Raw genomic sequence first — 13,547 nt, 5'->3', positions numbered from 1 at the left:
TTTGTTATTATGTTCTTGGATCTCAATTTCTGCTATCGCAGGGTAGCGCGATTGATTGGCTTCGAATTTAAATAAACGAAGTGTTTAGAGCCTGAAAAATGATGGAAAAGCCGCGCTATGCGATGTTTACTGCAGAAGGCGTTAGAAGGCTTTTAGGCGAAGCGTTGGGGAAGCCAGGCGTTTTCCACGAAGTACAGACCGGAAGGGAGAAGCAATCACCGAGTGCAGTCTGCCATTTCCGAGTTTTTTGGCTTAATAGTGATATAAATTTTCATTATTGCGCACCAGTTGATCGCCCATTTAACGACAGTTCACTCGGATTGCAAAAGTCTCCTATATTTAGTCGGCGTTTCAAGTGACATGAGCCAAAAACGAAGAGTGTACCAGCGCGTGAATACCTCCATAAACGCCTTAACTAGTTTCTTTTTTGATACTGGCTCCTTTCTTCCAGTTTTATTGTCATCTTCGTAAATAAATACACATGCCTTAATTCCCTCGCGCGCTTACCTGCTCCCTCATAACTTGACGAGACTGGAGGGAAGCCTCTTCGTAGGATTTGGGCTAAGTCGGCATTTTCTCCATTGGTGATTTGCCAATGGGTCTCTCAAGACGCGCCACCGATGCACATGCCCTAAATGTGTATCTTCGTCATCTTTTGTGGACTTGTTCAGGAATCCAGCGATCAAGAACAAGACGATTACAGAAACTTCGACTTACGGCTGGAAGGGAGGTTTACCAATCTTTGTGACTAATGGAGAAACGCTTAAAGGCAGAGTTTCATCACGTTTCTGAAAGCTGGTAGCCTCCATGATCTATTCTAGTTTATCGACAGCCTCATTTTAGGGCACTCCTAGCGTTAAGAAAAAAAAAACACCCTCTGTGTTGTGGAGAAAGAACTTGTGTTTCATTGATTCGACCACGATCCTGATGTTTTTGGGTGCAGTGGCTGGTCTTGAGGAGGTGTGCATGTTTTCAGAAAATGGCCTTTCCCTTTTGTGGGTAAACGACTTATGCTTTTGGACGCCAAATGAACACCTACGGAGCATGCGATTAGATGGCAACAGGGACGTCGGAGAAACAGATTCACTGCACTGCTAATATAGTTGCTGTATTGGCACATTTCGTTCATTATATAAGAACGCCTTTAAAATCTGCGCTGTGGCGATCGAAGCGTGATCGTCGGAGGTGCTTCCGAGAGAACGGATGTGTTTAGGTAAATTTACCCGCACCCTCCTTTTTCTTTGTTACCACTATGCTATAGGGAGAACTCATGTGCAATGTGTTCTTTTCACGCTTTTTTTGTTTGGCTTTAAATCAGATCGGTAATGATTACCCAAGACTAAGGCTATATGTGAATATCACTGTCAACGATGAAATCAACATAAACGTTCACATATATGACTAATGCGCGGGGGCGCGTATGATTAATTTTCTTTGACGTTCTTGGTTATTTTTTGCTTTTTTTTTCGATATTGCGGGCTCCTAAGGTTAGAAAACTTTAGCATCGTATAATGTTTGTTTTCGCTCATTTAGTTCGTGTCTTGGTCTCCTTTTCACCGCTGCGAATTCAAATAAACAAAGGCCCGTAGGTCTCTTCACAGCACCAGAGTAAAGTCACTAAATTTATTTGAAGGTGACATATAATATATTCTTGGCCTTGAAGACAAAGCGCGTGAGTTAGCTTCGTTCAGCGCTCGTTCCCTGTTGCATCGCTTGCTGATTTCATAACGCTCTGATCAATTGGAGACATAGGTGCTTCTTGCTGCTCAAACGTAATTAAAAGAAGAAAAAGCTTTTGCCAGTTAATGTATTATATTAAACTTTTCGTGAACGAGCAGCGTGAAACATTCTTTGGTCGTACATCGAACTCTTTGTGGCGGGGCCCCTATATTTAGCAAGAAGTGTTTGTATGCGAACTCTTACGGTACACGCACACCATGATGCCATTCGGCCATTTTGGAAAGCGCAAAAACATGCACCAAATTGCTTGCCGTATAGCATCTCGTAGTTTTCATTTCAAAGTACTTTGGAAAAAAAAATGATCAATTCCGTTACCGAGTAGGTTGCCGCAAGAGGTTCATTACCTCTAGCTTTGCACAGTGCTGTCGATTAGAAATTGGGAAACGCCTTCATCTCGCTGATGGTGCTGAATTGAGGAGCCTGTGCTTGATGAGTGGGGTGCTCTCCATGCGGCGGGACAGACGTTACGCAATAGTGCTTTTATTGGTCCCGAGCGATTGATCGGTGTGTCTGTCTTTACCGCAGAGTTCAACAAGTCGCCCAATTACAGCACCGCGAGTTCTGTGGGGATGTGATCGCTCTAAATGGCCTGACGTATCACTCGACGCGGGGGGACTACCCTTCTTTTTATTTTTTTTTTTTTTACATTTTATGTGATGTTGTACGATCTCGCCCCTGCCAATCGTCAACTCATTATGATCGGCAATACAGAAGTAAAAACTATTAATTGTTAAATCTGACGTAAAGATTTTTAGACCATTACGTACCGCGACGCTGATGGGTCTTTAAAGCGAGCTGAAATTTCACTAGAGTGGCGTTCTTACACAGGACGAAATCCTAGACGGTAGTTTCTTGTTACTATGTTTTTCGCTCTTTCCCTCATCACCATTTGTCTCTCGTCAAACACTTTTAGCCGCGCCTTGCGATTTAGGGGACGTCCTGTGGCTGCCTAAAAGAAATGTTGCAGTTGCTGTCGATGCGTGTACGTCGCTGCTCGCGACATGCCAGTGTATCGCCATTTCTCACTTTGGCCGTGTTTCTCCTTAGCCACAATTGCTTTGTCACAGAATTTTCTCCGCCCCTCTTTATGCGTAAACAACTTACGTTCGTCGGAGACGCGGCTGTTCGTACGACCACTTTATTATGACGTAGGCTCTTTTACGATTGCGAAGCCACCCATGCATATCAGCTAAAGTGAACGAAGTGGTAAGGATGCTTCACGCGATTTTGTAGATGTGCAGATGAGACCAGTTGTCGCCAAAGATGTCGACAAGCACCCTCGCATCAATTTCACTTTGTAGAAACAATATAATATCTCTATGATGTATTTCTTCCAGTCCCTAGTGCTTAGATGTGTCATTATCAATTTCTCTTGAGCTCCCTTATATTCTGTTGAAAATCTTCCCGGGCAAAATTATATCGTTTCCAGTACATGCGTGAGAAAAGTAAACAAAGCTAAATTACGTTTTATTTTTTTTTTATGCTGAGGGACTACGAAGAACATAACAAATAGGCAGCGCTGTTAAGAAGGGGCGAAGTTAAAAAAAAAAAAAAGGGGGGGGGGGGGGGGGATGAAGCGTTCACGTGCAGTTATCCTTATCCAAGCTTACGAAAAAGCTGCCGAGCCTAAAGAGAGCGCACGTGTGTCTCCGTGCCTCCGATCATGCTAAGCCGCTTAGCGAGCAATTACGTCCCTTGTTTCCCCGAGCGCTCGACAGCCGCCAGGCAGTCGCATAATCCTTGAGTAGACGTCTCTTATCTCGCACTCTCTCTCTCTCCCTCTCTTGTTAAGGCGTCCATGCTGAAGGAAGCTTGCAAAGAAGAGGGGCCGTCCTCGAGCTTGTCGCTATGGGGCTGTGAGATGAAATCTGCGTTCTAGTCACGAGTATAGGCAAAATAAGTATGTGCATACGTCTATTTAGTTTGCTGATGACATGAGATTCTCAACCCCAGTCATATAAAAAAGCCTGCTCACATGGACTTTTTAAAAAATACTTGAGGTTTCTTTTATGGCGGATCGATTCCAGGCAATGCCAAACATAATTTGCACGGTTGCCTAGCTCGTATAGCCGCACGAATTTGCTACGACGACTGTGAGATCATCAGCTGATCTATTTCTCTGGTGAATATGTGTGACCCGGCACTGCTATTCGAAGCAAACGAAAAATGAAATATTTCTCCTACTGTGTATGTAAAAATGGCTGCCACGATGGTACCTCTATCCCATCGTCATCTTCAATTAAGGGTTCCCTGGAGAGCCAGGTCAGCCTTGCTCGTGTAATCGTAGATAAAACATCCTACGGCTTACGAATCATAGAAATCTACATTCATCTATTAGATGGAACAGAACTGCGTAGTTATACAAACCAACTTTTTTGTTATGTGAACCAGCATTATATGACTGTCTGAACGTGCAGTATACTGGCACGGAAACTAACAATGTTAAGCGGGCCAGCATTTTGGGATTGTATGAACCAATCTTCTACGCTTATGTTGATCAACAAGGTAAGGGAGGCCAATGTTATTTGATCACGTGAACCAACAATATACGGCTGAGTGAATATAGGTACGTGAACCAACAAGGTTAGGCGGACAAATGTTTTACCTTAATTAAGTGAACCAGCAGTATACAGTTTAGTAAACTGATATTTTACTGGTGTGGTACCAACAAAGTTAAATGACTAGCCAAACAATTCTGTAGGTTGAGCGGGCCAGTATGCTACAGTTATGTGAACCACCGATGTCAGGCAGGCCAGCATTATGTGATTGGGTGAAGCATAATTCAGGGTTTCGTGAACAAACATTTTCTGGTTAGGTGGGACCAACAAAGTCAGGTGAACCAACGCTCTTTGGGTATGTGAACAAATATCGTAAGATTATGTAATTCAACATTCTGCTATAATGTGACCCAAGATTGTAGAGCTATAGATAACCAGCATTCTACGGTTATGTGAACTTATCTGAACTAACTTTTTACAGTTACGTCAAATGTGAAACAAAATTTTATGGTTAAATTTACTATGGGGGCGCAGTGTTCGCCAGGCAGTGTAGTGTGGCATTTCCGGTTATGCGCAGAGAATTACTGCCGGCATGTGCTCCAGAGCGGGTCTTAACTAAGATGCCACTCAAAAAGGAAGATATTGAGGCGCCGTTTTGGCAGATGCACCTATATTATTATAGCCAGTCACGCTGTATATAGGTGAATCATCGCTATTGTAACGCTCCTCTGAAGCCCGAAAATGAAATAATTCGAAACATGCGATGAGAACACTTTTTCTGCGTTTCTACAAAAAAGACACGAGGATGATAGAATAAAAATTGTTTAAAATATGGTTTTAAGGAAGCGAAAAGCGCACTATCTGTCGCACTTCTCGCCTGACACATGAACAGCTCTTTAAGGGGAGAGAGAAAGGTGGTATTGAACGAAGAGAAAAGGAGCTTCCGTTGTGAAGGGCTGCTGAATAATTTCTACCACCTTAGGACCTTGAACGTGCACTGACGCCTTCAGTTTGATTTCTCGCGAAACTTTAGGAAATTAAAAAAAAAAAAAAAAAGGAAACGATCAGTAGCATGGTAAGGGTACGTTTTGCCATTCTTTTCGTGCTTTGACTTATTCTTTCCATGACTGTTTTCTTCTTTGCACCCGCACAATGTGAATGGGATCAAGGAGACGCATGAACAGTTTTTTTTTTTTATGTTTTGCACTGATCTTTGAAATGGCCCCGGCAAATAATTCCATAATGTCATTCGTAAGGATTTAGGCCCGATGCGGGTTTTTTTTTTTTTTCTTTTTTTTTTTTTCAGATGCTCTGTTAGAGATTCCAAACCCATAAACCATAAAAAGTTCAGCCTCGGGCATATTCGCTCCGTTGTGATCCGATCTAAGCTCGAGTCCCATCAGTTTCCGAGGTGCACAGTTCCCAATGGCCGCGCTCCAAACCACCTGTCGAAGGGTATAGCAGCAATGTTTGACGCGCCTGAAAATGACAAGCCGTTTCAATCGGAAGACTCGTTTCACCTGCCATGGGCACTGCTCTTTCGCGCCTTGCCTCGAGCGGCAGAACATCATTTGGCGTTTGTTCACGTCTTCGCAGTGACGTGGGACGGAGATTTGAGGAAATCAAAACTAGATATGATGGATATTGTGCCAAGGAGCGTTTAGAAACGATTGATGTTTGGCCGTAGTTCTTCGTCTGGGTTTAACTGTGAACTTTGTATTTTTACTCGACGAAACTCAGACCTTGAATTTTAACGTCATCAATATGCGCGCAAACAACTGCAAGTCGTCCCAATTTCTATAGGTGCTTCTGAGACCAAGTTGTTTTTTCATTTATTCGTCCCCTATTCTTTTTTTTTTTTTTTAACGTTTCTGTTCCTTAGCTATTTGGTTATTCGTTGGATTATTTTCTAGTAGGCGGCTTGCTCTCACTTTCCGCTTTATATCATCGGGGCAGGGAGGACTAAGAATGCTTGGTTTGGTGAAGTCGCGCCCTCCTCGGGTGGGGCCACGAAGAGAAGTTATGTTAGAGAAGTTAAAACACACACACACACACACACACACACACACACACACACACACACACACACACACACACACACACACACACACACACACACACACACACACACACACACACACACACACACACACACACACACACACACACACACGCACACGCACACACACACACACACACACACACACGCACACACACGCACGCACGCACGCAGAGACGGCTCGGGGAGTAAAACGCATTGACTAGCGAGTCACGATGCCCCTTTTGTGGTCTCCGTTTGATCTCCGTGGTCACACAACATTGGCGCTTATCGCTCCTGCGGTCGCAGTGACACGTATGACATGCTCATGGCGCGTGGACCTCTTCTTGATTTGCGTTTATTGGCCGTGTTTTTGTTCCGCCCAGATGACCAGCTGTAGGCGTGCAGAGCACATCGTGAAGGGGCCCTGTCCTGAGTTCCTCGGATGATCCGTTTGAAACGGTACTCAATCCAACAATCGCTTGGCTGCTGCTGCTGCCTGAAGAGCATGGCTTTTCGCTCGCATTTTTTATTGAAATGAGAATCTCTCCTCGCTGAACTACATCTTGCTTGAGATATCTCTGTTCCATGACAGTGCTGGTCAATTGATTTCGTTTAACTGTGGAGCAAAAGGTGATTTGACGTTTTGTTTTAATGCTGAACGGGAAAATAGCCCCCGATATCCTTATCCTGATCATCTTTTATCTAACGTCCACCCAGCAGGGCTGCGTTAGCTGCTAAACTACACGTAGCTAATAAAACTTGGTGATTTTCTTTTTCTCTTCTAAGTGGCCTTTGATGCTGAAGGGCTAATGAAAGAATTAAACGGTACATGCGGCAGGCGGTACCCACGCATGCTTATGCAGTGCATGGGAATCAGGGTACAGAGTAGTTTTTATATCAGCCTATGGATTGATTATTTGTTCCCTTAGTAATATACGCGATCTTTCGGGATTCCCTTGAAAGCGGTTCACTCCGATACATTAACTCGTGGCCTACCATGCTAGCCGTTCAGGTTAGCTCATTTGGTAGAGCGACCGCCCATTAAGCCTATGTCTAAAGCCGACTGATTGGCCTGTACGATGGAAATATATGATACTGGGGAACTAACTGCACATGGACACTTGCGTCACATATATGTGGTGGAGACCGCAGAAATTAGCCTTGAATAAGTACAAAGTAGCGTGCCTCACCTTGATGTAAAAGTGTTTTCCGCAACTTTTTCGGTATCACATGCTCTCGAGCGATTCCGGGATTGCCTGAGAGTGCTCACTTCAGGGGGAAGTTGCTTTCCGACGAGGACGTTAGAACGAGGTCATCGGTAAAATATGCTAATAGGCTGCAGGACGCTTGCAACGAGGAATTCTAAAGTATGTGTGTGTGTGTGTATGTTTTTTTTTTTCTCTTATGTTCAAGTGTTCTTTCTTCCCTTCCTGGCTTTCCACTGGCACGAGCACATACGAGTATGATTGATGGTCTTCACATGCAAAAGAGCGAGTTGCTTACAGCCTGAAAAAGTGCCGAGGAAGCCGTTGTATGCGATGCTTACTGGACGCATGCTGGAAAGCTTTTAGGCAAAGCGTTTAAGCCGCCAGGGGTTTCTATAATGCTCAATAGAACAAGCAGTCACCAAGTGCAGTCTTTGATCGTCGAGTTTTTCTTGTGGTTGTTGTTTGCTTGGTCGATTTACTAGCGTCACCTTTTATTTATTTTGCCGCAGAAAGGAAATTTTCGATTATAAGGCGGTCACACTGTAACGGAAGTTAACTTGTATTGCAGAATTTTCTTTTTAGTTTGTCGACGTTCCCATACTGAGTGATCGCGGACAATTATAAGCGTGTGAGCATGTAGCGCATCAGCAAAAGCGGCTCGTAGGGCGATACGTGTCATCAATGATAAAATATGAAATGCATACGTATGCATTGGACACATGAACATGCTCAGAAAACTTAGTCCAGGGAAGCAGACGTCATTGCTCACCATGTCTAAAACACGAATGCTTCTATACAAATAGCTAGCTCTTCCCGTCTTTTTAAGGAAAACTACACATGCTATCGTCCCCTCGTGCACTTATACCCCCTCCTTCATAACCTATGGATGTGCGATGTGGAATCCGTTTGAAGGATTAGGGCTGGGCTGTATCTTAACTCGTCGGTGACTTCTAGTAAGGCTCTCAACAAGACGCAGTAATGAACATATTCCTTAATTGTTCCTCGTCGGCGACTAAGGTAGATCTTCGCCTCTTCTGCACGTGCCCTGGAAAGTAATCTTCAAGAACAAGACGATAACAGAAAGTTGGACTTACCACAAAAGGGAAAAAAAAAATCTCTCCTTGTGACAAACTGCTAAAAGCCGGGGTCTACACCTGCTGGTTTCTTGAAGATAATAGCTTCCGTGGCCTAATCTAGCGTGTCAACAACCTCATCTCACGCCATGAGGTATTCCCACTAAAGAATAAATTTAAAGCACACTTAAGCTCCGCTTTTGATGGGTATTAAGTGACAGCGTAGATGGGTCCCGTATTCGGATCATGCAGATCCTCGTTCGCGTGCATGCCATTCGCTATTCGCTTAATCACTAATACATTAAACATTAGAAATAGTAGCTTCTCTTACTCCTTGTTGAGGAGTCCTGGAAGGCCCGATTTTCACCTCATGCTCCAATCTCGAAGGAGAATCCCGAATTGGCAGCGCCTGTCATGACACGTAGACGCATAACGTGACGTAACTCGCCGGCCAATTGATGCCCTGCAATGTCACTCGCCTAATAGCACCTGCCACAGCCATGCTGAGACATATCTCTCACAACAAAAACAGCGGATTTTTTCAAGAACGGAGCATTTGACGCTATCACGTTAATAGAATAAGTAAAGGACGACAAGCTTGTTGCGTACGGTTGATTCGTCCACCGCCTCGGTGTATTCTATTCAGTAGGTGGCCCCGTGAAAAAAATGTGGAATCCTTCGCAATATGGCCTCTCCCTTCCGTGGCCATATCACTTATACTCTTTCTGCAAAAAGGACAGCTACTAAGCATCCGGAGAGATGGCGTTAGAGACATAGGAAAAGTAGGATCGGCAGACTCTTCAGAGTAGCTGTAATGTGCATTTCATTCACCGTAAAGGGGCGGTATTAACCTCCAGCGTGCAGCAAACCTGGCTCGTTTGTCGTAGAGTCTGAGGTGAAGTTACGAGTTTGTGTAATTTGAAGTGCAAAATTTTTAACAGCATGAAATAGTGCTTTTTCCTGTGAAATATTTTCCCTTCGTGCATAACTGTCAACAACATTCGGCATTTGGCATGAAATGGGGTCGTTCATGGCTGCCTGAACATAGGTCTCTATGAAAGCGTCGCATTCACCTATTAAGGCTACATAAACGTCCATATTAGCACTTCAGAAGTACGGTGGCATAAGATTAGTTGCATTATTTGGACATCAAGTTTTATTTAGGAACCGAGAGATTTCATTCTGTACCATTTATTTGTAAAATGGATAGATATATTGACTTCGATATTGTTAATATTGTGCTTTCTTGTTGGTATCCCGCTGCCAGTTCACGTTCTGTGCCCTGATTTTCTGTGCTGCAAAATTCCTAGAGTAAAATAAATAACTACTTAAATATGTATAAGCCTATTTACGACGTCCGATGAATGTCATTGTGCTCAACTGAAGGTCAGAGAGTATTCTTATTGCCTTGCTTTTTTTTTTTATGTGACCGAGAGAGCACGTGAGTGTTTGTACCTTGATTACCCAGAAGCGTGGTAATTCGCTCATTGCTTCTGGCCTCTTGCATTACTAGTCATGTTTATCAGTGTATGGGTACAGTTTTTTCCACATAAACAGCTGCGATGAATTAGGCAAATCAGTTCCCGCTGAAATAAATCCGAAATGAAATAGCAACACGAAGTACTCCTTGCCTTTTTTGTTGAGGTCACCATTTGGGGAGAAAAACTTTTAGAACACATGCAAATAACTGCGCTGTCTGGTAACTTACATCATGACACTATTCAGGCATTTCTGAAGCGGTAAGAACCGCCACGAAAGGCTTCGTCATATGATCTCTTGTAGATTTGTATTTCAATATATGTTTTTCATGATAGAAACTAAAAGCATCTATTTCTGATGAAGTCTTGCAAGAAGTTTAATTCATCTAGTTTTGCGAAGTGGTGTCGATTAGAAAGAGCAAAATGACTTCATTTCGGTCATGGTGCTCAATAGAAGTCTCCTTCATAACTTTGAGGAGTAGAGTGTGCTGAGAAAGAGATGTGGCGCAGTATGCCGCTTTCATGTGCGTGTAACGATTAATCGGTCTCTGTTGCTTTGGGCATGCGATGATGATATTATTATAATAAGCCGAACATCCTCCTATTCGTTTATTCGAACGATTGAAATAATGTGTCGTCAAAATTGTTCCGGAATGAATCGAGTATATACTAACGTTTCAAATGTTCTGTATAATTGGTGAAATGTTTCAATAAGGCCAGAGACAATTTTATTCCAGAATTATTTGACAAACAGCGTCTTACAAATGCAGATGTCATTATACGCAATATGAACAGTTAAGAATGAACAGTTCAGAGCCGTCCATTCACGCCACGGCGCTCAGAGTGTTTATACATGGCTACAGAAGCTGCACTGCGCGCCAAGGCTCGGACAAGTTCGACAAACTCTGCCTTCGTTCCTGATCTAAGAGGCCATGGCTTAAATAAAGTTTATCCTCTTCTTCCGCAGCTGTCGCCCGTCTCATTTCCTGTGGCGTGCTTGTAATTTATTCTGTTCAAGCGAAAGCTTCACTGGACAAAGCCATCTGCTCCTGGCGTTAGACCTTCAAGCGAAGGACTAGAGGTGTGTCAGCCACGTGACGTAACACGTGGCTCGTCGCCGCCTCGCTGCGCCGATCGTCGCGCCTGTCAGTTTCGGCCACGTGACATACCACGTAACTCGCCATTCACTTGAAAAGGAGACAACACCGCTCGCCTAGCAGTTTCTCATTGTGAATGAAGCGAGTCGGCCGGAACCGTCATCGTCGATGGGACGCTATAGCATAGAGTTCCTTACACTACCTAGAGGGAAAGCTGAGGGCGCTGCACTTCAGCCACCATGGGCGCGCTAAGAACCATGGGCCGGTGTGCTACTTGTTGCGGGACAGTCGGTTTTTCTCGGTTACGTGGAGTGGCGTTACTGCGATGTTTCTATTTCGTCATCATTATCATCTGAAGGTGCGTACATAGACCGCGAAAGCCATAGTAGCGAAGGCGCAAAAGCAGACGTCGCTAATAAAGGGTTTCTGTTTCCCGAAATGCCACTAAAAACTTCCTTAAGCGATTGCACAACCATAAATATTTTCATGCCGTTTTTTTTATTTCAAAGTTTGCCTATTAAGTGCGAAATATTGGTATTTGTGCTGTTCAAAACTAAACCAATAGGAGAAAGAGCCATCGCTTATATTGGATAAATCTCACACTGGCATTCTGTTTCTCTCTCTTTTTGTAATTTATAGTCACAGTATTCAATTTTAGGACATTATTTACGGTAGAACAACGTTTATCTTTGCATTAGTTTTGACCAAAAGTTGTAGTTCTGCACTTGGTAGCTCTCCGGCCCATGATGCTTTGAGCGCCCATGGTGGCTGAACTGGCCGTCTAAAAACTCCATGTAAACTCCCATAGACGGCAGCACAGCTTTCCCTTTAGGTAAGAGTAAGAAACTCTATGTCTTATAGCGACGGCCTGTGTCCAGTCATCGCGCTGATGTTGCCAGACAAGCTAAGGATTTAACTAGAGGTAAAGAACGTAAACGTGCAAAACTAGCGGCAGAGACTGACGAAGAACGGGGGCGCCGACTGGCTAACCATGAAACCGAACAGCGAATAAACGATGCTTGAGATCCTAACCGGCTTAGCAACACAGCATATCCAAGAATAAACAAGCTTTTGCTTGCATAACCGGCGAGGAAAGGCAACCTCTCCCCCGTATAATTTCCCCTTTTAAATCTAACATGCTGAATTCGTGTTGCGATTCCTTAATAGAATTTACTGTTACGTCTTTTAACAACGTTTTCACTTTGTAATTTATAGCACATTTGGACAGTGCAGCCGCTGTTGATTTAATAATTCGCAGTAATTATCGTTTTCTACGAATATTTTCAAAACCAGTGAGTGTGTTAGTACAAGCAATCTATTTGTATCCCAGCCGGTTTTATGAATATATTCTGTTCATATGCAGTTTGGTAGAGAAGCTACACAGTTCTTATTCTATTAAGGCATAGAAAAATACTATCCGCGCAACCCCGCACTACTTACATGTGCCGCCGAGTTCAACACACTCCACACACTCCGAGCTCAATAAGCCTCTGAATTTCTTGGCTGCGAGCGGTGTGGAAATGAATACAACGAAGTTGTCGTGAAACAGCCTCCATTTTTTTTTATTGTTTGTGTCATTGCTATATCCCAGTTAGGATCAGTCACAGACTCTACCTGACGTAATGGTTAGCGAGCTCTTACCAGACAATAGCGCTTTAGCAGCTCCATTATGCGTTGTCCTCATCAAGTGGTATTGCTGGTTTTCAGCGAGCTTTCAGCCATTCACCTTCGCATCTTCTGGCGATTCGTAACGCTGTTAATTTGTCTCAAATACAAGCTGGCAGCTAGCCCAAGTATCTACGACATTTCAAGGAAACTTCCTACATTGACAGCATGTCCAGGTCGGTCATGAGCAATCTCGTTATGCGCTATTAAGGTTTGAAAATAGCGTCAGACCTCAGGAGCATGTCTAAATTTTTAACTGTTCATTCATTTTTGAGCCTACTCGAGGAACCAGAAGAGCGTTCACGCTCGCTGTCTTGTTTGGCACTGCGGATTTTTTTTTTAATAACGTTGTTTTTTGCCTCAAGGCATAATGGAATATGTAAAACATTAAAGGGGGTATTAAATGAAAGGGCACTGCGAATTTCTTCCACATAGCAGAGACCTGCCGAGAGAAATTATGATCACTATCATCAGCCTGACTACCTACTGCAAAGCAGGGGCCTGTCAATGCATATTCCTCCAACTAACTCGGTCTTGTGCCAGCTGCATCTATTTGACCCCTGTAACCTTCGTAATGTCATCGACCTTCTTAACTTTCTGCCACCCCAAGCTACTTCGCGTTCTCTACGAATCCAATCTGTTACGCATATAGCGATCGTTGGTTATCCTTCATTCGCATTACGTGCCGTGCCCATGCCAGTTTCGTCTTGATGTCGACTGGAATGTCATTACCCCCATTAGTTTTCC

General features: G+C 43.7%; 1 protein-coding gene across 4 annotated transcripts in view; it reads left to right on the top strand.

Annotated features, from left to right (window-relative positions):
• Nucleotides 1-13,547, top strand: part of Dgk (diacyl glycerol kinase 1) — a 523,491-nt gene that overhangs the window by 285,242 nt on the left and 224,702 nt on the right. The window contains exon 1 of one of the 4 annotated variants that reach the window (XM_084606563.1): nt 6,707-6,738. The exons of the other annotated variants lie outside the window; for them this stretch is intronic. Within the exon in view, the coding sequence (XP_084462689.1) occupies nt 6,722-6,738 (17 nt within the window). The 5' untranslated portion in view covers nt 6,707-6,721. Of the gene's footprint in view, nt 1-6,706; nt 6,739-13,547 lie in introns of those variants that run through there. 4 annotated transcript variants of the gene reach the window in all.

The sequence above is a fragment of the Amblyomma maculatum genome, chromosome 6 (genome assembly GCF_055883805.1).
Source record: "Amblyomma maculatum isolate TAMU_Amacu chromosome 6, ASM5588380v1, whole genome shotgun sequence".
In the NCBI taxonomy this organism is placed as follows: Eukaryota; Metazoa; Arthropoda; class Arachnida; order Ixodida; family Ixodidae; genus Amblyomma; species Amblyomma maculatum.
Note: the sequence above shows the minus strand (reverse complement) of the source record. Positions and strands in the feature narration are given on the sequence as shown.